This window comes from Patagioenas fasciata, chromosome 15 (genome assembly GCF_037038585.1).
Source record: "Patagioenas fasciata isolate bPatFas1 chromosome 15, bPatFas1.hap1, whole genome shotgun sequence".
NCBI classification, from domain to species: domain Eukaryota; kingdom Metazoa; phylum Chordata; class Aves; order Columbiformes; family Columbidae; genus Patagioenas; species Patagioenas fasciata.
The window spans coordinates 10782691-10808349 of record NC_092534.1 but is presented as its reverse complement, the minus strand read 5'-3'; the positions used below and the strand labels follow the sequence as shown (position 1 = coordinate 10808349).

At 50.4% G+C, this 25659-nt stretch overlaps 1 protein-coding gene across 3 annotated transcripts in view; it reads left to right on the top strand.

Annotated features, from left to right (window-relative positions):
• The window catches only part of USP31 (ubiquitin specific peptidase 31), a 28015-nt gene extending 4466 nt beyond the window's left edge, over positions 1-23549 (top strand). Inside the window, exons 1-16 of one of the 3 annotated variants that reach the window (XM_071815386.1) lie at positions 3643-3709; positions 3998-4135; positions 4606-4694; positions 5755-5847; positions 6996-7131; positions 7617-7761; positions 8533-8716; positions 9361-9472; positions 10057-10151; positions 10640-10717; positions 11181-11310; positions 12454-12573; positions 12725-12950; positions 13716-13874; positions 14539-14691; positions 15743-23549. In XM_071815386.1, coding sequence (XP_071671487.1) covers positions 4019-4135; positions 4606-4694; positions 5755-5847; positions 6996-7131; positions 7617-7761; positions 8533-8716; positions 9361-9472; positions 10057-10151; positions 10640-10717; positions 11181-11310; positions 12454-12573; positions 12725-12950; positions 13716-13874; positions 14539-14691; positions 15743-17283 — 3378 coding nt within the window. In that variant the 5' untranslated portion in view covers positions 3643-3709; positions 3998-4018 and the 3' untranslated portion in view covers positions 17284-23549. Of the gene's footprint in view, positions 1-3642; positions 3710-3997; positions 4136-4605; positions 4695-5754; positions 5848-6995; positions 7132-7616; positions 7762-8532; positions 8717-9360; positions 9473-10056; positions 10152-10639; positions 10718-11180; positions 11311-12453; positions 12574-12724; positions 12951-13715; positions 13875-14538; positions 14692-15742 lie in introns of those variants that run through there. The other 2 variants (XM_065850420.2, XM_071815385.1) reach the window with 2 other exon arrangements.
• Positions 23550-25659: the final 2110 nt, after the last annotated feature.

Here is a 25659-nt window from a genome sequence, read left to right as displayed (position 1 = left end):
AGAGAGGCCTTTGTGATGGGGAGTCAGTCTGCAGCACTTGGAGGTGATGATGGGGTCTTAGGCAAGAAGGATTTTTATTTAAACTAATTGGGCTTGAAAAACTGTACATACTTGTTCAAATCCTCAGCCTTTGCCTTCCATGGAGTTCTGCTCTCCTGTGATGATGAGGCTGTGTTCTGTCTGAGCCTTTCTTCCTAGCTAAGCCAGCTGCACACGGAAGCATGTCAATATTTATTATAACAAGACCCTTTGTATGCTGGAACTGTGGTGATGGCTTTTTTTTTGTTCTACAAGATGAAGGCTGCCTTATTTTTGTGACCTGCAGTGTGTAGAGCAAATAGAGCAAAATCGTAACAACTTGATTGAGTTGGATTATCAGAATTAGATCTGAACCAGGAATGAGTCCCTGTTAGCAGAGCAGGGATTATTGTGCCAGGTTAATAGCATTGCTTCCATATTTTTTGGTTTTTTTTTTTTTTAAAACCTGCATTTAGTGTAAGGTTTCATAGTAGCTGTGTGTAACTCTTACAGCTTCAAGGTGCTCATGTTTTGGAGATGCACTTGGTTTAAATACTGCACTTGGAATGAGCAATTTCTGACTCCTTTACTGAACCACTTCACGCTTGTGGCATTCCCCTTCTTAACCCCACCGATTGCTCTGCTAGTGTAGCAAGAAAACAAAGTGTTACTGTAGAACAAAATCCTGGTTCTTCTGTTAAGGATGAAGGTCAACAGCAACTCCTGCGGGGCCGCCCGGCTGTACTCCTGCGCATGGCCTGGCAGGATGTGTCTGTTCGGGAATGCAGCACCCAGCAGCTCATCTGCCGCTGCAGGGTCCCTTCCTGTGAGCTTCACTCTCTCCTTATGTGGTGAAGCAAGGAAGTTAATCAGGATTAGCTAAGGTTTAAGCCTGGATGGGTGAGAGTAGCTGCTGGCGCAGGATGCATGTCAGGCAGGGACCAGAGTGGTGATGCTTCATGTCTGGGCTTTTTCAATGTGGTGGGGAACCCACGCTGGCCCTGCCGTGCCGCACACTGCCATGCTCCTCTTGGTTTACTTTTTGAAGTGGAATAATAAGCGTCTGTGCTTGTTTCCCCCTGTGCACAGGTAGGACCTGGCTGGTGGGGATGGGAGCCTCTTCCCTGTGGGCTGCCTCCAGAGCCCAGCACCTCCTGCTGCCACCCTGGCTGCTTCAACAAACGTGCTCTTTTCAAAACTCCCTTTCTCTGCCTTTTGGAGAGCTGTGGTAAAGCTTGGCAAGGGAGACATCACCTGTCCCAGGTGGGCCAGCACCTTGTGCTCAACACTGGGTGGGATGCAGTGCTGGGGGGCACAGGGAGCCCTGGAGGAGAGGGAGGAGCACTGGTCCTGCTGGGCTCGGCCTCTGCCCCAGCCCGGGTGAGCAGGTCTGACCATGCTGTCTGCAGGCACTGCTTTCCCTAGAGAGGATCGTCAAGATGCAGAGAGGGGAAATTGCTCTTTGTGTGCGCGAGGGAGTCACTGAGCTAAACGCTCTTCATGAGGTGTCTGCTGGAGAAGTTGCCCAAACACAGAACTGTGTCTGTGGGATTTATAAAAGGAAAAAAAATGATCTGGTTGAGCATAACTTGATGATGTTCAATGAAAGATGAAGAATAGCCTTTCTTTCCTGCTCACATGTGTCATTGTGTCAGGTCTCTAGTGAGCTGGCTTCATCCGTTCATGTACAAAAACCTTCCCACAGCTGTTTCCTACCAGAGGTGCACTGGAAAATAGCAAACTGACATTTTTCCTCTAGTTGTCTTTGTGATCTGGAACAATAGCGGTAGCAAAGGACCGGGCAGTAGTTCAGCTATGTTTGGATTTATTTATTGCATCTAATTAGAGCAGTAGATGAATGATTATTAAACTTTCAGTGGGCTGATAAAAATGATAATGTGTCTTTGCTGTAAATCTGCTTTATAGATGGGCAGGGACTTGTTTGGTTATAAGGCGCTTGCATTAGGGGCTTGGATAAGTGTATGCGATCGATCTGGAATGATGATTTTCCCCCTCTTATCTCCTCTGACAGTGCCACTTCCACGCAGGTGCAGGTGCTCCCCTATCAGGGGGCAAGGGGAGGGAAGATTTTGTTTCTTCTGCCGAGCTGCGCAGGGCTGAGCTGAGTGGGGCTGACGGGACAGGGCTGACAGTCACGAAGGGTGTTGGGAGGGAGCTGCGAGGTCCCTACATGCTGCCAGTGTCTCACATCTGGAACAGCTGTACCACAATTGTTCCTGACCCATTCTTCATACCCTCCGGTGCCAGACAGAGGCTGTTAGATGCACCACCTATACTTACCAGCAGCACCAGATTAGGGGCAGAGGATTAAATACTATGAGGGGTTGGAAAATGTGGTGTTTTTTAATGTGGCTCCAGCAGCTCGCTGCAGTTTGACACGTCACCAGGAACGTGTGTCAGTAAAAGCCAATGACGGTCTAGACTGGGCTGATGTACTGGTGGCAAGGGACATTTGCCTGGATTCCTGAAGTCCTGACTTATGTCTGTTGCCATACAGACACCTCCCCACCCCATTTTTTCTGGAAATACCAGATTCGCTTCCTCCCAGTAGAACTAAAGACCCTTTTATCTTCAACTCCAGTGTCTAGACCCGGACTTAGTGTGGTGGTAGCACCTGTTGGCCAACTTCACTCAAACAAACTAGCCCAGATGAGGCAGTCGGCTCTTAGCACTGGCCTGATGATACCAAACCTTTTGATATGTCAGTGCAGAGAAGGCTACACGCTGCTGGGGGGTGTTTCAGCACCTCTCCTCGCCATCTTTGATCAGCTCAGTGCTGAGGACAGTGAGCTGGGTGTCACTGTGCCCTGTGCTGCCCTGGTGCTCCCGCCCAGCAATATGGACATGTCACCACATGCTGTGCGGTCCAGAGGGGATGGGAGGGACAGCAGGTGTCCAAGGCAGGTGTGCTGCTGGAGACATGGATGGCAGTGTCGGACCAGGATCTGCAAGGATAGGCACTGTATTTTCGTGGGTTGGTGTTAAATTTCATAGATTTGTGCAGTGCTAATAATTCACTAGGCTTTCTGCTGAGAGAGGGCAAGAGGTATCAGGCTGGTACCTGAAGAGGCTTAATATAATTTTTCAGATCATGATTTTGTCACTTTTTTGTGCCAATGGATCTTGTTTTGCTCAACTGGAATGAGGGGGAGGCTGTTTGGTCCCCTCTGGCCCCTGCAGGCACTCTGGCTGTTTCTCTGCGGTCAGTTGCCTCACAGCCCAATTCCACGCTCATGTCTTGGTGGGCACTGAGCAGGGCTGTGCTGGGCTCACCGACCTGGGAGAGGTGAATCCTGCTGGGATCCTCTGTTTTTTATGTGGGAGGGTGATGGTCCCTATGCAGGCAAGGGCAGTAAATCTGTTGTCAGAAGGGCTTGCACAGATGTAAAGAGAGCAGATTATTTCTGTTTTCCCTTATTTTGCTGCCTTGAGGCAGGTGGACAGATTATAAAGGATAGAGAGTATATGTTTATCAGTCTTGTCTTTTTCATCACCCTCCCCCTTTCTGATGACCCCATTTTCTAGAGGGATAAAGCAAGCAGCCCAACCTCATTTCTCCAGTCTGTTGCACGGTGATCAAAGCAATGGAGGAGCTCTGGTTCTATGAGCCCCTGGTCCCTGCAGTTGTCCCAAGGGGGCTGGTGGTTCTGATGCTCAGCTCAAGTCCCAGGTTTGCCATAACCGTTGCTGTTTAAATGATGATGCTGTTCCTCCCTAAGCCCTGCCATAACCCCTCTGTGCTGCTGGGGGAGCAGGTACCAGTTTTCCCAGCGAGGCATCATCTGCTGCTGTGACTCAGGGGTGCGGAGGGTCTTGAGGCTTATGGCCGGTCCTGGTGCGGGGCAGGACAGTGCCTGGCTAGAGCTGCCGGCAGCCCTGGCTCCGAGCATGAGGGCTCAGTGATGGGAAGAGCCTGATTCTCACACTTTTGCTGCATGTTGTCTGTGTCTCTCTGCAGAACATTGTGTCCAAGAACGCGATGCAGTACCGTGGGAATGCCCAGCATGACGCACAGGAGTTCCTGCTCTGGCTCCTCGACAGAGTCCACGAAGACCTGAACAATGTGGTGAATTACAGTGGCATGTCTCCACTCAAGGTGAGAGGTTCTGCTGGGAGCCAGTGTGGGACAGTGGCTGTAACTTTGCATACAGCCATTGTTTTTAAACTGGATCTGTGTGTTGGTTTCTCACCTCTGATAGTGTGTATGGAACAAAAGCTTGGGTTAAAATACTCTTTGTTTCTGGCCTTGTGACTGTAGCCAGCCAGTGCACTGACCCCGGTACGTGTTCCCCAATACAACCTGGTGACATTGTGCTCTGGGAGAGCTGGGGGGTGTCACAGGGAGGGGCTGCCAGACACATCAGCGGGTGTCAGACCCCACCTGGCTACCTCCATTCTGCATAACCACCGCCTGAGCAGAGCACGCTTGGTATTTGAAAATCTCATGAGATTTTTCTGGTGGTTTTGGACAAGGAGGGTACAAGTTTCAGAGGGAGAGCTGGAGCCATCCAACATGGTGCATCCCCATGCTTGGATGCACTTCTGGGGTTTATTCTTCTCTTTCAGCCACCACTGGAGGATGACGTGCTGCTCGAGGGTCCAGCCTTTCCAATCAGTTGTACTTTTGTGCAGGAACTCTTTCAAGCACAGTACAGGTACGATATTTTGTAAGTTTTTAGGCATTATTGCATGTAGTGGTGACCCCAATGTAATTCTACTGTGACACTAGCTCCCAGTACAGCTGAGACTGATGTTATTGTGTTAACAGCTGCTTCTGAACTCCTGCTGAATGAAGTCTAAACTAAGATCTTGCTCCACAGGAGAGTTTTTCTTCTAATTCAGTATATTCTGTGAAAATCTTCAGTGTGTACTCCCTCCTCCCATGCCCTAATGCGTCCCAAAAGCCTATCAGAGGAACACAGACCTGGGCACTTGGTGCTGTGAGGCTCTGCGGCTGTTACGAGTCCCAGGAATCTCCAGAGCTCCTGTAACCTGGTGCTTGGGAATTCTGAGCTGAACCTTTCACTGTCCCTTCAGGGGTTCTCATGAGTTTTCCATACTTCATGGGAAGGGAGCTTTCTCATTTCAAAACTAATACAAGAAAACAACCTAATTTCCAGTGTTTCTCTATGGCCGTATCGGTGCTGCTATAAGAATTGTAATTGCTGGGCTTTCCCCTTATACTTGCCAAGGCTTCCTGTACAAAGGAGAAGCCTTAAGCCTGGTGTAAACCACGAAGCCCGCATAAAGTGCAGATTAATTCTGAGTGTGAGAGATGCGTTGTCTGGAGTGTTTCCCTTGTAAGAGGGATCTGTTCACCTACTGTGCTGACTGTTGCCAGCTCTTTCCTGTCACTTCACCTCTCTTCAAACAGAAAATCCTTCCAGACTTTCCATGCTGGAGCTATTGCTGGTGAATTATTAATTTTGCAGTGATGTTTATTAGAAGCTGGATTCAGTGACTGGAATTAAGTCTTTTCCCGGCATGCCCTGTAATGAACTTTGAGGCTAATTACTTTAAAAGGAATTAGAAATCAGGAGCCCGTCATTTCCAGCAGCTGTCTGTACAGCCTCTGCAGGGCTGCTCTGTGTGGAGAAAGAAGAGTAGAAAGGGGCAGCCAGGCTGACATGCAAAGGCTTTTGTTTGTGATTTGGTGGATTATCCATTCCTGATGGAGTGGGTTTAACTCTGTCCTGTTACCTGTACTTGCACCAGGTCCTCTCTGACGTGCCCACATTGCCAGAAGCAGAGTAACACCTTTGACCCGTTCCTCTGCATCTCTCTGCCGATTCCTCTGCCTCACACACGGTACGTGACTGTCTTGAACTAACGCTGGCTGTTTCTCATGCATGTAGTGTTATTTAATTTGCTGCAGAAGGAAGAGAGATGTCAGCAAAATCTCTCTGGTAAGTCTTTAAAAAAGATAGATAGGACCATAGGGGGCTTAATTTTTTGCTTTGCAGGTAAATTGGAAAATTGGGGCATTTACTTTTTCAGAATGGCCCTGTGCCCCCACCCTTAACTTCCTATAGAATTAATTTTTAGGAGGAAAAAATGTCTCTGCAGGTAACACAAGTATTTTGCTTTTGATTTAATTTATAGCATTTAAAATTAGAAAGGAGAAAAGGATGGAACACTTTTTGAAATTTCCTTTAGAACAGTCTCACTGATCACTCCAATTTCAAAAAGTGAATCTCCTGCAAAATGTTTTGCTTTTTGGAAACTCAGCTGTTGCCAATAAAGAGAGAAGCTCCAGGGTGGAAAAAAAAAATCCAGATGTGGCATTCAGAGCAAAGGTAGAGAGGCACAGCAAAGCTACCTGTGGTGTGAACAAGCAACTCACTCACCTGATGTTTTGCATGCAGAAAACTTGTCTGGGTTCAAGAAGCAATGGAGCAAAGTAAAGAAAGAACATATGGAATATGCTGATGTCACTTTTGGCTCAGCAGTCCCTGCTCCAGCACCCAGGGGCTTTCGGGAGGGGTCCCTGGCTGCCCCTCGTGCCCTCCCGACGTGCTGCTGGGGAGAGGGCTGAGCGCAGGGACACAATGGGGTGACCGTTCCCAGTAGCAGCTTCAAGGTGCTGCCTTGGACTTTCCAGAGCCACATTACAGGATCTTTGTTGGAAAATTACAATTGCCTTGTAATAGAGAGTTTTATTTTTAACTTTGTGAGGCTTTTTTTGAGAGCCTTTGTGCTTGTGGGAACAAGTAACTCCAGTCCGTGTTGTGAGAAAGGAGTCTGGAAATCAAACATATTTGTCCAGCTGCAGCTGAGCATAATTCTGGTGTGAGTGCATCTGGAGTGCCGGGGAGGTCCCTGTGGCCTCGGGCAGCCTGGGTGCCCCCTGGCTGGGCTGACTGGGGTCCCTGTGGGTTCGGGCAGCCCAGGTGGATGGAGGCTGCCCACCCCTGAGCACTCAGTGCAGCCCCAGCAGCTCTTTGTCCTCTCCGCAGGCCACTCTACGTCACCGTGGTGTACCAGGGCAAGTGCTCACACTGCATGCGCATCGGGGTGGCCGTGCCCATGGCTGGGACGGTGGCCAGGCTGCGGGAGGCTGTCTCCTCTGAGACCAAGATACCCACAGAGCAGGTAACAGGCTGAGCTCATCACCCTGCCCTCAGTGGGACACAGCATAGAGGCTTTCATCCCATATTGGGTGTGGAGGAGTTGAATGGGGGAGGCGGGGTGGGGATGATCTGGATGGTGCTTTTCCCTGTGCTCTTTGCAGCCCGGCAATGCTGGGAGAGCCGTCAGTGAGGTGCAGAGCTGCCTGATCGCCCACTGATCCGTGCGTGCTGGCAGCCAGGGAGCCACTGCATACCCATGGGGAACTCCTCTTTAGGAAGAGCTTCAGGAACGCTGTCAGATCCCACCAAAACCCCTTTGCATACTGCCATTACCCCAGCTCCTCCTTTATGGCAGTTCTTTTCCCTCTTCCTTGACCCTGACTGATGCCAGGGTGTTTTGAGGAATGTCTTCCTGTAGCAGGAAAATGCCAGTTGAGAGATGGGGCAGGTCAGCTGGAGCAGGCACAGGTGGTTTCATGGGCTCTGGCTTGCTTCTGCTGACTCTAGATCGTGCTGACGGAGATGTACTATGATGGGTTTCATCGATCCTTCTGTGATACTGATGACCTGGACACCATTCATGAAAGTGACTGCATTTTTGCCTTTGAGACCCCGGAGATCTTTAGACCCGAGGGTATCCTCAGTCAGAGAGGTACGTTGATAGCTGCTCTTAATACCCACCGTGGTTGACCAGGAGACTTGTTTTGGAAAAGGATGTACTTGAGAATAAAAAGTCCCACAAGCAGTTGATGTTCTGGTGTATTGATTTCAACTCTTTGTCCAGACTCATTCCAGCAGACTTAATGGCCTTGTCAGCAGGGAGGTTCTCAAGAAGCGATTTACGCTCCTCTCTGCCTCTTCCTGGGGCTGATTCTGCAGGTCAGGCTGGCTTAATGTGAAATCTGTTGTCAGGCTTAATTTAAAGATCTGCTATGGACCAGATGAAGCCATTGAAATTGTGTTATTTAAAATCAGATTGCCGGCGATGAATAAACAGTCTCAGGAATGAACAATCACTTTCAAAGCTGAAAAAGCTCTGCTTCTCTGCTTCTCCTGCTTGGTGAAAGGGAATAATTGCATCCTGGGTAGATGGAGTGTAATCAAAGGCAAATTTTATTATTGGAGGTAACAAGTAGGGTTTCTGTCACTTCAGCTCTTCTTGCAGGCAGACAAAGCCATGAATACTTGTAGAAATTACTGTGAAAAATGAGTTAGGTGAGCACTTACGTGTAATTTCTTTCTGTAAAGAAACAGCCATTATGAAAAGTAATTGCTCTTTGAAGCCTTCCTACAAGTATTAAAAATGGTCTTGATTCCATACTGACCTGCTCCTCTGCAGCTGAAAGGAGGTTTCTTACAGGGGCCATCAGGGCACTAAAGGCAAATGAAATAGCAAAATGTTTCCTTTCTCCTTATTTTTCAGGAATACATGTGAACAATAACCTGAATAACTTGAAATGTGGCACTGAGCACTCCCGAACAATATCGTACTCTCAAGGAACGGTGAAGTCTGGAAAACTGGAACAGTCCTCTGCAAAACCAACAGCGAATGACAAGATCGTCCTGCTGGTGTGTAACAGAGCGTGCACTGGACAGCAGAGCAAGAGGTGACTGGAGCTTCAGCTACTCCTGCCTGCAGCTTGAGCTGGCCTGGGGTTTACTGTAGTGAAAGCACGAGGTGAAGGAGGGACAGCCTTGTGTTCAGTGCTAAAGAACATGTTGATTCCTAATTGGGGTGCACTTAAACTAGCATGTTGAAACACTGTCAATGGGAAGGGGTGAACACAGGGTGGTTGGAAGGACATGCCACCCCCACAGAGCTCTCTGGGGTCAGAGCAGCCAGCATGACTGACCAGACCCTCTGGTGGGTGAATGTTTTTAATTGGAGTGCAGACGGGGTGGGAGAAGTGAGAAATGATCATGGCAAAGGCATTTGTACCAACCACAGACTGAGAACCATCTCAGCCGCTGCAGTTTGTTTCACAAAACACTGTCCCAGCCTGGCTGCAGAGCTCTGAGCACAGAGTAGCGCTGCAGCCCATGGAAAAAGGCCCTTTGCTTGAGCAGCTGAAGCAGTGTTTCCTTGCAGTTAAGCACCTCTCCTCTGGAGACAAGGTTTTAAATGCCTTATTTCTGGGGAGTTTTATCTAAACGATGAGCTTTGCCAGTGCCACGTGAGGACAGTGTCACTGTCAGAGTTTGGAGATCCAATTGCTGAACAGAATAATTGTTCAATTGCTCCCTCCTGTAGGTTTGGTTTGCCCTTTGTGTTGCATTTGGAAAAAACAATTGCTTGGGATATTCTGCAGAAGGAAATTCTGGAGAAGATGCAGTATTTCCTGCGGCCTGCAGCCTGCATGCAGGTGAGCCAAATGGTTCGTCTGTTTGGAGGCTTCAGCTCTGTGTGACGGGAGCCGGTTACTCAGAATGCTGAACATCCTGCACTCGCTGAACTGATGGCATCCCCATGTTTCTCTGTGCAATAATGTCAAAGTCCGGTATTCCACCTCTTTGGTGCTGTTGTGTATTTGTGAAAGGTACAGGTAAGATTAGACTGGTCAGGTGAAGAAATTGCATGCTTCACTTCCTTCCTTGCCCCCAAGAAGTATCTGAGAGATTAGTGCTGCTGTGCACACTGGAAATCCACTGGTAGGTCATGTTTGCCTAAGAGAAAAGCTGAAACATTTGTTTAGTGACAGCATGTTTCTGCTGAGAACTCCCTGGGTGCAGAGGGTGGAGGGGGTGTCCGGTCTGGGTACAAAGCCTCGGTTGCTGTCCCTCACCCCATTAGCTGCTTGGCATAGGCGGATTGGAGACCTTGTGTGGTTGCTTTCTCATGTACTTCATCCCAGAACGTGTTTTCCATGTCAGTCAGTGCCGAGGGCGGGCTGCACACAGGTGAGTGGGGCCGGAACCACTGAGACAGCATCAGCTCTCTTTGCTGCAGGTTTGCCCGTTCAGCCTGCGAGTGGTCAGCGTTGTGGGCATCACGTACTTGCTACCTCAGGAGGAACGACCCCTCTGCCACCCCACAGTGGAAAGGTGAGGTGGGCCTCTTCCCTGGGGCGGAGGGGGTTTTGTGGGCTGGGAACCTGCAGAAAAGGACAGTCCTCGTGGGGGTGTGTGGAGTGGAGGAGCAGGGGAGCAGCTGAGTATCCTCAAGAAGCTGTGTGAGGATTCCTGGGTTCTGTGTCATGCCATCTGGAGTCTGTTCCCCTTGGAGATGGAGAACAGAATGAAAGTGCTACTCCCCCCCTTGTTTTTTTTTTTTCTCTTTTAGTGACTGTTATTCTTTAGAAATTTTTGTAGATGCCTGTTTTGTCAATAAGTATACATCTATTTACAAAACTAAAGTACTTAGGGAGATGCAGTTTGCCAGCTTTGCCATGTCCTTTGCTGTATGAATTCCTTTTCCTCCTGTGTGAACTTGGGCTGTGTGGGAGCAGAGGAAGGATGATGGGCTAGTGGAGAGAAGTTATATGGGCTGCAAAAGGAAAGGTGGTGTAACTGCTGTCTGCTCCTCTCTCCAGGGCATTGAAGTCATGTGGACAGGGGGGAACTGCTCATGTGAAATTAGTGGTAGAATGGGACAAAGAAACGAAAGACTAGTAAGTACGAAATAGAAAGCCTTAAAGCATGTTCACCTCAAGAGTGACGTGTGCAGCTTGCTTGTGTGAACTGTGCACACTTCAGCAGCTGTGAGACCCCTCAGAACCTGTTGCTGTCCACAGGGACAGACCAGAGCTGGGTGTCCCAGACCTGCTCTGAGGTGGGGCCCTTTTCTCTGTAGCTGGGCTTTGCATTATGGAGCAGTAGTCTCATCTGTGGCTCTTTCCCCACAAATCATTCATGTGAGAGTTCGTGGGTGGCGAGACAAACTGCAGTGGGTGCCCATGGGTTCACCCCTGGGTTCAGTTGTGCTGCCCTGGCAGGATCTCCTGCCAGTGAGCTCTTGCTCATATGTAATGAGACAAATTCAGGAAAGAGCTGCTGGTTGTACCTTTAGAACAGCTCTCAGCAGCATGGGGAGTGGGTGGACATGCTGGTAACTGTGGTGTCTCCCTGACGCAGCTTGTTTGTGAATACAGAAGAGGAGTATATTCCAGACTCTGAAAGTGTCCGCCAGCAGAGAGAGCTTCATCACCAACCTCAGACCTGCACTTTATCTCAGTGTTTCCAACTCTACACCAAAGAGGAACAGGTAGGGACCATACTCAGGAGGTCTGGCTGATCCATGAGCTGCCTGATCTCCCACCTGCAGTGGAGTAGCTGTTTGCTGCAAACATTCATCTGTTGAGACAGGAGAATAAACTGGTAACAGAGCACTAGTTACCAGCCCTGCTAACAGTTTCCTTGTAGTGAGGAGGAAGTTGTTGAAGATACTGCTTTTGGGGTTTTTGTCCCCGAGATGTTGATATGAGAACTTACTCCTCTGTTCTGAAGTTTCCTCCCTGTGAAATAGCAATGAATTTTCTGGCGTGGCTTCTTCCTGGGAATTCACTGCTCTATTTTGGAGCAGCTGTGAGTTTCCAAGCCTGAGCGGGGCTGGGTGGGCTCCAGGCACTCCATGGAGTGGGACCCTCAACCGGTGCTGAGCTCAGTTCTCCAGAAGCATGGCTACTCTCCTCGTCCAACTTTGCTCATGCTGCTAAAAAGGGATGGACTGGGAGGTGGACTGCGGACCTCAGCTTTAATAATTTTGAAGCCTCCCTTGTTGCTTCTCAGAGATGAGAGAGAAGTTGCTTGACAGATTAAAGCTCTCTGGCTTCTGAGTTTTCTGAGCTGTAGGCTGTGGAGAGGAGCGCATGCCCTGTTTGCGTCTTTGAAAAAACACATTCTCCTTGGTGAACAATGAAAGTCTGCAGTTCATAAGTCTGTGCCAATGGGACATTGGAAGGAAGAGGGTTTCCAGAAGGCAGCAAGGTGTCAGGGATGAAATTTGAAGTACAAGTCTTCCTTCTGTTCCGATTCTTTCTTTGCTGCTGTTTTTCTTGTGAGAATACTTTTACTCAGGCTGCCAAGCCTGCCTGCTTTCTACCTTTGCTTTTTCTTCTCCCTCACTTCGTAGGGATTGGAGTTCCTAAGGTGGAAACAGCTTCTCTGCTCAGCAGCACTAGTGAATTCTGTCTTGCATGGAAAGTGCCTCCTGCGTGAGGCGCCCCTGTCTCTTTGCTTGTCACTGTTCTGAAAAGGTCATTGGGAACCCTGCATTTCCAATGAGCCTGAGAAATGCTGGAGTGGATGGATGACGGGTCAGTGTCTGCATGGGCTGGGGCAGCAGAGGAGCAGTGAAAGCTGCCTTGGAACTTGGAAACTAATACCCACTGCTGCCTTTTCCTTGCAGCTTGCCCCGGATGATGCGTGGCGATGCCCACACTGCAAGCAGCTGCAGCAGGGTAGCATCACACTGAGCCTCTGGACCTTACCTGATGTCCTCATCATCCATCTCAAGAGGTTCAGACAGGTAAGGATGTCTGTGGTGCTGAGGACTGCTCAGCTGGGCAGCAACCTGACCACACCACGTCTTCAGAAGCAACTGTTCCGCCCTGCATGTTCCTCTCCAGACATGGTGGCCTTGCTGCCACTGCTGCTCATGCTCTTCTCTGTTTGTGCAGGAGGGAGACCGAAGGATGAAACTTCAGAATATGGTTAAATTCCCCCTGAGTGGTTTGGATATGACTCCTCACGTTGTGAAGCGCAGTCAGAGCAGCTGGAGTCTGCCATCTCACTGGTCACCGTGGAGGCGACCGTATGGTCTCGGGAGGGATCCTGAGGACTACATCTATGACCTGTATGCTGTCTGCAATCATCATGGCACCATGCAAGGGGGACACTATACAGGCAAGTATCCTGCAATATTATGTACGTTAGATCCTTCCAGAAAGAAAAAGGTTATGTTTTCTGGAGGGGGAGCCTTTGTGACTTTGAGGAATGGAACAATGGTGGTCCCAAATCACCTCATGTATGTTCCTTTTTCTGCTATCTTTTTTTTTCCTTCAGAGTAATAGCACCAACCTTTCATGTTTCAGAAATGCTCCTGACCACTCAACTTAGAACTTCTGTAGCTGCAAGAGGCTGTGACACACAGGAGGTGTTTACAGATTGCTGATGTGCACAGCCAGTTTATTAGCTCCTCTTGGCCTATTTCAGCAGCTCCCAGAGCACCCAGGGATAGAGTTGCTTGGTGGTTCTTAGGATCTACATGACTTCCCACAGCAGCCCAGGAGATGCGTGTGCCTGGTGTTGCCCTTGGGTGTACATCTCTGGGCTGGGTTGTCCTGGGTGGGTTCAGTCAGAAGGAGATTCAGTGGTGGAGGAGGATGCTGAAAATAACAGAACATGACGTGAACAGAGCCACCCTAGGCGGGGTTCTGTTCTGAGCCAGACAAAGGAAATCCTGAACTGGGAGCTATTCATTGCATTCTGGTGGGCTCAGGCCCCATCTTGCCAGTCAGACTGGAAGAGGATGTGTTGCATGAGTAAATCTGTTCTTTCATTCTCCTCCAAGTCCATCACAGTGGATAAGGTCACATTGAAGTTCTCATACAGCAAACCTGAGAGCAGTAGGAGTGAGGAAAGTCTAATAGTAACGCGTTTTTCTCTCAGCATATTGCAAAAACTCAGTTGACGGCCAGTGGTACTGCTTTGATGACAGTGAAGTCCAGCAACTTGCTGAAAATGAAGTCTGCAAGCAGACAGCATACATTCTTTTCTACCAGAGACGCACAGCAATCCCGTCATGGTCTGCTAACAGCTCTGTGGCAGGTAAGTTCTGCTGGCCTTGTCATAGAGCGGTTATAGTTTATCTCTCATGCATACTTTGGCCTTCTGAAGAATTTTCTGCCTGGCTCTGCTGAAACCCTGCTCTCTGCCCCAGAGCTCAGTGAGTTGTGTCTGCTGTGCACCAGGGCCAGGGAACCCCTGGCTCTGCCAGTCAGGCCGGTTGTGGCAAAGAGGCTGGGGATGGGGAACCCCCTCCACCCCCACGGGTGGTTCTGCTCAGAGCTGCCCTTGTCAAAACCAGGACATCAAAGTGTGAGGAGCTCACTCTGCCAGCAGTGCCGATGGTCTTGGGTGGGCAGCCAGCGGCTGAACCTGCTGGTTGAATCCATGGTGAGCTGGGGGCTGGCACGGGCTTGGTGGCTTGGGAAAGGACAGGGCTCACTCTGCCTTTTTGTGGCAGCTGGAGGACTGCCCTCTGCCTACGTGCTGCTGCACGGGTTCTGTGATTCACAGCACACTGACACAAGTGCAAATCTGCCATTTACAGCTGTAACTATTTTATAAGAGCAAAGGCTTGTTCTCTCGGCAGTACCTGGATGCTGGGGCTGTGTGGGCCAGCTCCAGGGTCTGTCACAGGGTGGACCTTCCTCTGCGTGGGTTTCCCGTGTGCAGCTGCTGACCTGATGCCTGTGCCTGGTTCTTGCAGGCTCCACCAGCTCTTCGCTGTGCGAGCACTGGGTCAGCCGCCTGCCCGGCAGCAAGCAGCCCAGCATCGCCTCGGCAGCCTCCTCGCGGCGCACCTCTCTGGCCTCGCTCTCGGAATCAGTGGAGCTGACTGGAGAGAGGAGTGAAGATGATGGTGTGTATCAATGCTGCAGCACATGGGGATACCGGGCTGCTAGGCTTTCTGGTGCAAGATCCCTATTAAGACAGGGGCAAAACACGTGATGGCAAGGGACAGTCACTCGAGCAGCCGGGGACACTGGCACTGTGTCCATAGGAGTAGATGGGTTCTGGCTCAGCTGAGCTTTTCTCTAGTATGAAAGGATGGAGAAGAGCAGGGCAGGAACGTTAAGGAGCCTTTCAAAGAAAGGAAATACTGTCAACCAAACCCCTCAGTCAAGAACTACTTGTGGTTTTTGTCAGTTTTGCTGCAGCACCTTTGCAGGGAGGCTGGTGTATCTTCACAACTTAGAACAGGTGCCCATTGCTGTGGCTGACTGCTCCCAGGGAGGTGAGGAGATGCACTAATTCACTTGTGTGTGCGAATAACTGTTCAGGTCCTGGCTTTGCCTGGCTCCTCCACCTAGTGCTTTATAATTTTGAAAGTGTTGAGCTTCAGGTGTCAGTCTGAGCATTTTGAAGCTGGTAGAGAGATGTCCCTGCAGCAGCGCTGTGACCACTGTCACATCTGGCCATGGTAGTCACAGTTCTGAAATGCTTATTGTTGTACTTTGTGTTTCTAAATCCAAATACATTGCTTTACCTAAAGAGGCAGGAATCCTACTTTGCTTTTCAGAGGATGATATGGGAAAATAATCTTTGATACAGAACAATGTGTTTCTGGGAGCACAATCATAACTGGTGAACTCATTGTTAGTTTCAAGGGTTTCCAGGGTGCAAAACCTGTGTTTGATCTCATGCTGCTCAGGGATGAGAGGAAAATCTGGATTTTTCGGTTAAAAGTTTCAGAGAGTTACTTCTGGGTGGCCACTAACAAATAACAGTTGTTGAATTCCTTATTCAGCTTTTAAGCAAGAAGCTGTGCCTGTAGCAGGCACGAGGAGAGGGACATGGTGGTGTAGCTGGGCAGTCTGACTCTCTTGGGGAAATAGCATCTGTGGATGGGCAGGATAAACCAACTGCAGGCTAGGCTTTCATGCTGATGATGTCGTTTTCTTTCTCTGCAGGAGGATTTTCAACTCGTCCATTTGTAAGAAGTGTCCAGCGTCAGAGCTTGTCGTCTAGATCTTCTGTCACCAGCCCGCTGGCAGTGAGTGAAAATGGGGTCAGGCCCTCCTGGTCGCTCTCTGCAAAACTGCAGTTGCGTTCCAACTCTCCATCCCGCTTCTCCGGAGATTCCCCTGTACATACTTCTGCTTCCACCCTGGAGAAGATCGGGGAGGCTGCTGATGATAAAGTCTCCACCTCTTGCTTTGGCAGCCTGAGGAACCTCTCGAGCAGCTACTTGGAGCCCTGCGATGGCAGTCGGCGAGAGCACAAGGCGGCTCGCAGGGCTCCCTTGGCTGTCATGGAAGGGGCATTCAGGGAGGAGTCTGTTGTAAGGACATCTAGCTCAGACCTTTCAGACGGGTATGGTAAAAGCTCTGTGCAGCCAGACAGGAACCACCCTGCTTTGGACCCTTTTGATAACAACAATCAAATCGCCTTTGTTGATCAGAGCGATTCTGTGGATAGCTCTCCAGTGAAGGAGGTGGCAGCCCCCAGCGGGCCAGGGCTGGCTGCAGAGAAAGCAGAGGGCAGCCCTAAAAAGGTTCACGGCTCCAAGGGAGCTTCTGAGCCAGACAAAAGTTTGAGGAAGGGAAGGACAGTCTCATCTACCCGAGAGACCAAAGGCTCTCACTCTTCTCCTCCTCCGCTAAGGAGTTCCCAGAAAGTTTCCCGATCTAGAAGTAAGACGGACTCCTCCAGGGCCAGCAGGCGACATGGGTCTCCTGCTCCCGCTCAGTCTAGGAAGGACCATGGCACAAAGCCCCTCGAGGCGCCTGTCCCATCGGCTCAACAGAAGCAAAAGTCAAGTTCTCCATCCTGCACAGCTGCCAAGAAGACCCCATCAGGCTCATTGACTAAGGGCTCTTCTGCTGGGAAGAGCCGGACTTCAGACCGAAGCCTCAGCAGGGAGGGCTCTAAGATAAGTCTGGGGTCGGATAAAGCAAGTGTTACCAGCAGCTCAAGAACGAGCTCCCCGCGGATAAGCCACTCCCGGAGTGACAGCAGGGCAGTCGACAGTAAGCACGTGCGGAGCTCCTCCATGGCCAACCTGCGGTCTCCAAGCACCGGTGTGCGTTCTGGTCTGAAGAGGGACAGCAAGTCGGAGGAGAAAGGATTGTCTTTCTTTAAATCAGCCTTAAGGCAGAAGGAGACACGGAGGTCAGCAGACCTGGGGAAGACGACGATGCTCTCAAAAAAGGCAGGGGGTGGCAGTTCCAAGTCAGGCAGCAAAAATGTGCTGGAAGACAAATCGGAGAGAGGTGTAGTCCCGCCAGCCTCTCAAACCAATGCCAACATTATTGCGAAAGAAAAACTTGTCCCAAAAGATGCCACACCCAACAAACATTCTCTGCTATCCAGCCGCAAGTCCAAGTCTTCCCAGCTAGATCCCGGAGTCCAGTCTCCTCCTTCCAGTGGCAAGCAGTCCACTGACAAACCGCTGAAAAAATTACCTTCCAGCATGCAGGTGTCTGTACGGCCTTCTCTGGAACCTCAGTGAAATGCTGCAATCCAGGTGTCTTTTCTTCTGCTGAGAAGCTAATTTATTCTGAGCTCTTGTTTTTTTTTTTTGTTAATGTGCCTAATGTATGTTTTGAGGAGAAGTTAACTGCAAGTTGTTAAAGCGCCTTTTGATTCTGCCATCAAACCAAATAGCCACAGGCAGCCAGCACTGATGCAGGTGGTGGAGCTGGAGTTGTTGAACATGAATGCAGCTGTCCCATAGCACTTGTACAGGAGTCTCTTTATAGAAAATGCAACAACTTTCTGCAGATTCAAGGTTTGAAATCTGAAACCTGGTTGTACTGACACTAGTGTGCTTTGTAGAGCTGTGAACTGATATTCCTTTGGTCTTGTTCTGAGCAGGCTGTGTCCGTGCTGGTGTACGGCCTTGTTCTGAGCTGTGGAGGATGCGAAGGAAACTGGAAAGGAGAGACTGCCACTTCTTTGTGCTCTCTCAACCCCCTCTCCCTGCTCCCCTCCATTTTTCAGGCTTTCTAAAGGGCAATATTTCAACACTAATGTTGTTTCTCAGGTATATACTCAGCCAGTATAGGAGGGACTAGCATTAGTGGATGGACGGAAAGGTACCTGTGTGTCCATGCGTACATGTGTCTGTCATAGATTTCATTTTTGCATTCCAACAGCAGAAAGTGGTGGGGTTTCTTATGAAATGTAACATGATTTTTTTGCTGCTGTATCTCTGAAGAGTTTTACTTTGCCCACACCTAAGGCAACCCCTACTGTGTCATCTTTACTCACTGTGTCTGCTGAAGCACTACCCTGAGCACCAGGAGAAGTCACTGAGCAGCAGCTGTTGCCAGCTGTGCCTGTGCAGGGTGGAGGGCGGTGGCAGTGCCATGGGAGAGCTGTCATCGTGCACCTCAGTGGGGTAACACTGGTAGGACCCTGCTCAAACTCCTAAGCCAGCAGCGTTTCCCAATATCCTCAGATGCTTCATCGTAGTGGTGTGAGTATAGCATCCGTTATTTATAGGAGTAGCATTGAGATAAGCCAAGTGTCACCATCTCCTCTCTGCCTTCTCTGAGCATGCTTTGAACAAGCCCCTTCCTGCGGGTCGGGGGCTGCACCGAAATACCGGAGCAGTTTGTTGCATTCTCCAGAGCCTGCTGCGTCCCTCCCAGCGGTGTGCTGCTCCCCTTCCCCGTGTGTTTCGGCAAAGCCGTCCCCTACGTGTGCGGTGAGTCTCTGCCAGGGTTCAAACACTACATTGAGGGATGTCTCTGTTTACTTGACCTTCTCACGGGGGAGATTCCTCATGTTCTTTAAGATTCCTCTTCAAAGGTGGATTCCTTAAGTCCTTTTATATACATGCAGTGTAATATTTTCTTTTTTAATTTCATGAGTTTTTATTGATGTGCTGCTTATCCTTTCTGTACATCAGCAATGTGCTGCGCAGGTCCCGGCGTGCAGCCGCTGGGCAGTGCTGGGCACTCTGGTGTCCTGAATCAGGTCCCTGCCTGTCCTCACTCATGTGGCAAAGCTGCTCCAGGCTCAGTTTGTGGACAGATGTTTTTTCTGTCACTGTAACAAACCGCCCTCAAACACGTAGTAACTCAGAGCTGATCTACTCCACCTCCTCTTGGGCTGGTGTCCCTGCAGGAAGTCTTGTCCTCAGGTCTGCTGGGCACGCTGCTGCTCCGTGGTCACTTTTTGTCCTGGAACATCTGCAGTAAGCTCTGCGGAGCAGAGAGCTCAGGGAAAGGCAGTGGGTGTGTGGAGCGAAGTGGCAGTGCCACAGAGCCCAGGCATGCAGCAAGCAGAAGCAAAGATTGCATTACTCGCTTCTTAAATGTATGACTTGGATTATTTTTGGATTATTTTCTGTTTTATTCAGCAGAGCAGATGAGACTTGCTGCACGATGTAGTACTTAAATTACTCCCTGAAATGTGGATGTTGAAGTATTTGTTTAAGGTTTTATCTGTATTAAGGTCTTGTGCTGTGTTGGTTCTTCTCTAGTAACAAGAATGTAATTCCCGTGGCTAGTGCTAACTTGGCTTGGCATCCTTTAAATAGCCAGAACTTATTTTTCTGTGCGTTTTACCATGGGACATTTAGGAAAGGTTCTTTTTATCAAATGGCACTTTCTTTTCATGCCGTTGTTCCCTGAGGAAGTTCAAACTGGAAGCTAGTATGCAACTTTGAGGTGTGTTGCTCCTGTATTGCATGCCTGGACTGAAGGAAATATGAAGACATGTCCATGTTGGTGTTGTAGCTGGATGCTGGTTCCATATGTTTGTACCTGGGGCATGAGAATGGTAACTGCACAAAATGAGAACGGGAGGTCCCAGTGCCCAGTGTGCCTGTAGCTGACATGAAATGCAGTTGAACCTCTGCAATCCCATTATATGCAACCTCGCTCTTTTTCTGTCTGTTCCCCAGAATTCCTGATGGCAGTTGGTGCTGGTTCCAGCACTCCGCTCTGCATGTGCTGCCCACCTGGCTGTCGTACCTGTCCCTCTGCACCCGCAGCTCTGGCGCAGGCTCCTCGCTCTGCGGATGAGCAGAGGCGGCTGTGCAGGCAGTGCCCTGTCTGGGAGCGGACGAGATGCTGCCAGCCCGGCGTGTTCTCTGGCTCAGGGTGCCTGACGCAGGGTGTCCTCAAGGAAAGGTTCTGACTGACGGGTGTGTTGTAGTTCTTGCTGAGTGCAAGGCACACAGCAGGCAGTGTGCCCAACCGGCCTGCACAGCACCTGGAACTGCGGTCCCTGCTCTGTGGCTGTGTCTGTTCTGTAACAACGCAGCTGTTTGCTGCCACGCTGCGTCTCTGCTTTTTGTGTCACCAATTTCCAGTGGTCTTTGAGCTTCCTGGTGCAGGAGGGGGCTGAAGGGAGCAGAGAACGTGTATGTTTGTTGTGAGCATGAAGCCAAGCCTGGTCGCTCTTAAAGTCATGGCTCCATCAGTGATTTAGAGTAAATCTTTCTAAAACTGAATGTAGGTTATTGCAGGCCCTACTTAAAGTGATTTGGGGAAAAGCAGCATCAGTCCTTCTCCCCTCCTTGTTTTAAATCAGGCTTATTTCTTAGCTCTTCCCTGTATGGGAATTCCTGTCCATGTGTGCAGCGCTGTCCAGACGTAGGGATGTGGGATGGCACTGGGGAATGCTCCAAAGAGGGATCTGCCAAGTCCTGGATGCCAACCTCGCCTCTGTGCTCAGCCTTGCAGCAGGGAAGGCCGAGGCTGCTCCAAGGCAGCTGTTCAAACACTGTCACCTCTTACAATTGGGGTTTGGCTTCAGGGGCACTCGTGCCTGTGAGGAGGTGGGTTCTGCCACCCCTGAGGTCACGGCGGGCCAGGGGTCTCCACCTGCCCCTGGGTGGTGGCACGTGGGGCCTGGAGGTGCACAGGAATGGCTGCTGTCAGGTCTGCTGTGCCGGTCACGCCACACCCGGGGCCAGCCCATGGTGCGGCTGGTGAGCTGTGCCGGTTACACCACGCACGGGGACAGCCCATGGGGTGGCTGGTGAGCTGTGCCGGTCACACCATGCATGGGGACAGCCCGTGTGGTGGCTGGTGAGCTGTGCTGGTCACACCACGCATGGGGACGGCCCGTGGGGCGGCTGGTGAGCTGTGCCGGTCACACCACGAATGGGGACGACCTGTGGGGCGGCTGGTGAGCTGTGCCGGTCACACCACGCATGGGGACGGCCCGTGGGGCGGCTGGTGAGCTGTGCCGGTTACACCACGCATGGGGACAGCCCATGGGGTGGCTGGTGAGCTGTGCCGGTCACACCACGCATGGGGACAGCCCGTGTGGTGGCTGGTGAGCTGTGCTGGTCACACCACGCATGGGGACGGCCCGTGGGGCGGCTGGTGAGCTGTGCCGGTCACACCACGAATGGGGATGACCTGTGGGGCGGCTGGTGAGCTGTGCTGGCTGCAGCAGCCTCAGGACCCCCGACTCCAGGAGAGCAGGAGCTGCATCCTCTGAGGGCTGTGCCGTGTGTTTCCCATCAGCTTTGGGCCGGACTCACCATGTGACACTCCCAGGTCACTCACGCCGTCTGACACTTGCTCCCATCCCCAACATCAGCCCTCTGGGTGCCGGACAGCAGCGCCCTCATTCTAGTGCTAGATTCCTGCTGGAGTCACCTGAAGAAATGGTTTTTACCCTTTTTGAGCTACGTCTTTTGGATAGTGTTTAGTAGTATACAAATTATAAGCACATTTTCAATGACGTGTATTAAAGAGGCACCTTTTATTTGTATTTATCACATTTGATAGACAATTTGGTGCCTGCAGTTCTCTGTAACTTGTGTCTCACTTTGGGTGTATAAATTGTTAACCCTTTCAAACTTACCAAATATGGCTAAATAAAAAAAGTTATGCTTAGGATAGAAAATTAGCAGCTTAATTACAGTACACTTACTCCACTGCAAGTGCCCTCATCTGTCCTAGCTGCAGGGTTGTTTGCTTTCCAAAGCTGAGACTCGAGCATGACCCCGTTCTTCTCAGTGCCGCGGCAGTTTTGCATGGCAGCACCAGACCCACGCATGCACTGACCGACTATGCAAGCGCCTGCTCGGGACCGGCGCCGTGTGTCCGGCTGCGGCCGTGGGTCCGACCCCTGCTCACCACAGCCGCGTGTCAGCGCAGGGGAGCACGTCCCGGGTTCCTGCTTTGTTTGCACATCTTTGATTCTTTCCTTTGCAGAATTCTGCATTACTGACAAGGCTGGAGTGTAGCATAAAGTCAAAGGGATCTGAAATGTTGAAATGAGAACAAACTGGATTTCTGTATTGTATTGTTTTGTTTTGTTTTTTTTTTCTTTTACCAGAGAAAACCTGATCAGTGTTGTGTGTGTAGCCTGCTGTTTTCCATGTATAAAGGCGTGTTCCACAGTGTAAGAGGCAGTCACCTGTAACTGTACGAGCACTCAGAGCGAGGGGTTTTGTTGAATTTCCCTGCTGGGGCAGCAGCTCCCAGTGGTTGGTGCGTTGCCTGTACTGGTGGTGACGGGGCTTCTGCTCTCTTCCCGGGCAGAGCTGTGCCGGCTGCCGCGGTGACCGCGTGTCCCCTTCCCATCCAAACCGCGGTGACGCTGTGTGCCGGTGGGTGCTGTGGGGTGGGCGGCTGCCTTGGGGACAAGGGGAGGTGTCCCCAGCAGCACATTTGGGTGGCATGAAGTGCGGATCCCGGGTTCCTCCTGGTGTCCCTACCAGGTGCCACCTGGCAGCACCTCGTCTGTCCAGCCAGCACCAGGAGCCTCTGGAAACAACATTCCACATAATTTTACTGTTCTCTTTTTTTGTGTCTTTGTCATTTGCCTACTAATCCAAAATAATTTGGCAGTATCTGATGTTATCTGTGGAGGGAACTGAAATTTAGTTTTAATCTGTGGTGAGATCAAAGTACTACATGGTTTTCTTGATAAAAGCACCATAAAGCATTTACTATCAGGAGCATTTTGTAAAATAAAAGTACCTGAAGACTTGTAGAATGTCTATATGAGGTCTAAAGGTTTAGGGACTCTGCTATTTTTTTTAAAGGCGATAACACTCAATGTATCTACAACTAGTGTTTTCTAAAAGACACAGATTAAAACTAAGTGTAAACACCAATTCTGTTTCACTCCAGGCCCTGCCGCACAAACGCGTTGCAAGGACGTCAGCGCTGGGCTCCTAAGGCATTTGTGCAGCGCAATAAGAAACCTTTCTGAGGTGCTACATTGCCCTGGGCAGCGTGACACAAGGGAATACAGGCTACAAGCACCCAGATTATTTTCTTGTGGCCTTCCAAATACCAATTTGTACAGATTTGCTCACCAACTGTGCCTCACCATTGATTAAAATTGAATTTTAAGTCCTGTTGCAAATGCAGTTTCTCTTCTGGACACAATGTCAGATTTTACACTGGAATATCTACAGTTCTAAAAACTGCATGTCACATCACTGTACACTGGTACTGGGCCGTGGGCTTGACCACACCTTTGATATTCTCTTCTGTATTTTAATGTTTTTGAACTGTACAGTAGTTTGGAAAGCAGGCTGTCTTTACTTGGGATTGAGCATTGTACCATAAATTTTAAATTATTTGAGGACAAGTGCATGAGACTGTGTCAATGCCTTTTATTATTTATTTGTATGTTTTATTATTCAAGGTGTATGCACTTTTAATATGCAGAATTTATATTTTTATGTTAAAAATCATTTTCTTTCAGAAAGAAGAGTTTGAATATGAGGAATTGGAATTAAGTGCAAAAAGGGGAATATGTAATAAAATACAATAAATTTATTACTAGGCATCCTGCCTGAGTGAGCGTTTTTCCAGGTGTGCATGGCCACGTGCCCCACTCTGGCTCTCGGGATGTGCCCAGTGCCCCGCAGGGACCCACTCTTTGTTTTGTATTGGCTGTGGATGGTGCTGTGGGATGGGAAGGTGACGGCCGCCCCAGTGCCTCTGTTGTGGGTCCCTGACCGCAGTGTCGCGGCCGTGTCCCATGTCCCCGGGCTGTGGTGGCAGTGTCCCTGTGTCCCCTCTGGCAGGCAGTGCTGGTGCTTCCCACGCTGCAGCTGCTCCGTGTCCCCAGCTGCTGTCGCGATGCAGCACGTGGCTCCGCTCCTCAAGCTTTGGTTCAGTTATCAGCCTTTTTTAATGGTTCTTCATCAAACTGAGCTTTAAAGTGCACAAGGCTGGTAGTAATGGAGTGTTTGTGTGCTGCTCCAGCTCTGCATCCTAATTAAATGCTGTTTTTCATTTAGCAGGGTGTGCAGTGGTGGAGCACAGATGGGCAGCTCCTGCCTCTGCACCTTGGCTGGGCAAGGAGGATGAGGAGGAAGGTCCATGCTCCCAGCTGCTGGAGGGGGCTCCTCTCTGTCCCTGCGGGTGGCTGCGTGCTCTGCAGGTGACACCCAGGTTGGCCGAGCTGCTGCAGGCAGGGCTGGGAAACATTCCCCGGGCTGCGGCTCCACTCTGGAGGGTGAATGGGCTGCGAGATGCTTCAGCGATCCCGCGTGTCACCTTGGCTGAAGAACAAGAGGGAGAAATGGAAGTCGTCGTGTTTGGATCTGCCCAGGAGCGTTTCCACTGCGAACTTGGATCTTCCCGCTTGACTGAGCCATCAGGTTGGTGTGGTAGGGGCTGGTGCTCACGCTTCACAAACTTGCCTTTAAACAGAGTATTTTATTCTTAAGGTTTCTTTCCCCTCTATTCTCTTCTCCCTGCTCCTATGTGCATTTTTGTCTTCCCACTCTGAGATGCAGCACCATGTACCTGCCCAGACACATGAAAGCATTTCTCCAGCTGGAGGAGAGGGCTGAGGGGTTTGTGCTGCTGCCAGGGCTGCTCAGGTCTGGCTGCGCAGGGCTGTGCCCACTGGGCTGTGGGGCCCTCGCCAGAGGCAGCAGAGGGTGGCAGAGAAGTGGCTCATGTTGTGGACTCTTGCCGTGGCATTGTGCTGGCTGCTGCTGTTGGGTTCTCACCTGCTGTGCCCAGCCTCCTTATGCTTGCAATAGCTTCTTCTCTATAAATCTGATTACCTTCCTGTCTCAGGCCTGAGTTATTGTCACCTCTCCGGCCCTGGGGACAGCAGTGAGCTGCACTGAGCTGTACAGTGTGCTGTGATTTTCAGCTGCAGAGGGAGTGGAGCCAGAGCCGGCAGCATTGGCCACGGGCTCGTCCATGCGCCGCTGGGCTGGCAGGAGCCTGGCCGGGACCCCAGCATCTCCCTGCTGTCTGAGCTCCCGGTCAGAATATGCAGAGAAGAGCCTGTTCTGCCTTTTTCCTGATTGTGCTGAGCTTTCTGAAATTACAGCGATGGTGCCTGTGATTGCCATGGTCACCCAGCAGCCAGTACTAGAACCTTGGCCCAGCGCCAGCAGCTGCACAGCCCAGCCCAGGGGGTCCCTGGCTACATCCCCAGGGTGTCAGGCACCACTGACCCCTCCAGAGCGGGCAGGGGGGTCACTGCATCTGGCCCTGGGGCTGGGGCCCACATGGGCACCCCTTGCACCTCATGTGCAGCTCTTGTCCACGTTTCCATACACCCCACTGGGAATCAGGAGCTGGAGCTGACCCTCCTGGGGCTGTCCACAGTGCTGGGTGATGGAGCTGGTGACGGTTCCCATCCTTTTATTGCGTACCAGAGAGAGTAATTACTTCACGTCTTGTATGGAAATGGGGATGACAGATGTCATATTAAATCATAGGGTCATCACTTATTTATAGGTGATTACATTAAAGAGATATTAATATAGCCAAAGGCTTTGCAGAATTAGAGTTAATGTATTTTTGTTTTTTATATTTGCCAATATTTCTCCAATCCAGCCAGGTTTTTATGGCCACTTATTAAATAGACAGCCCGCTGCAGTTCCCTTAACCTCGCTGGGAGGGTGGTGAGAGGACAATTGGAAAAC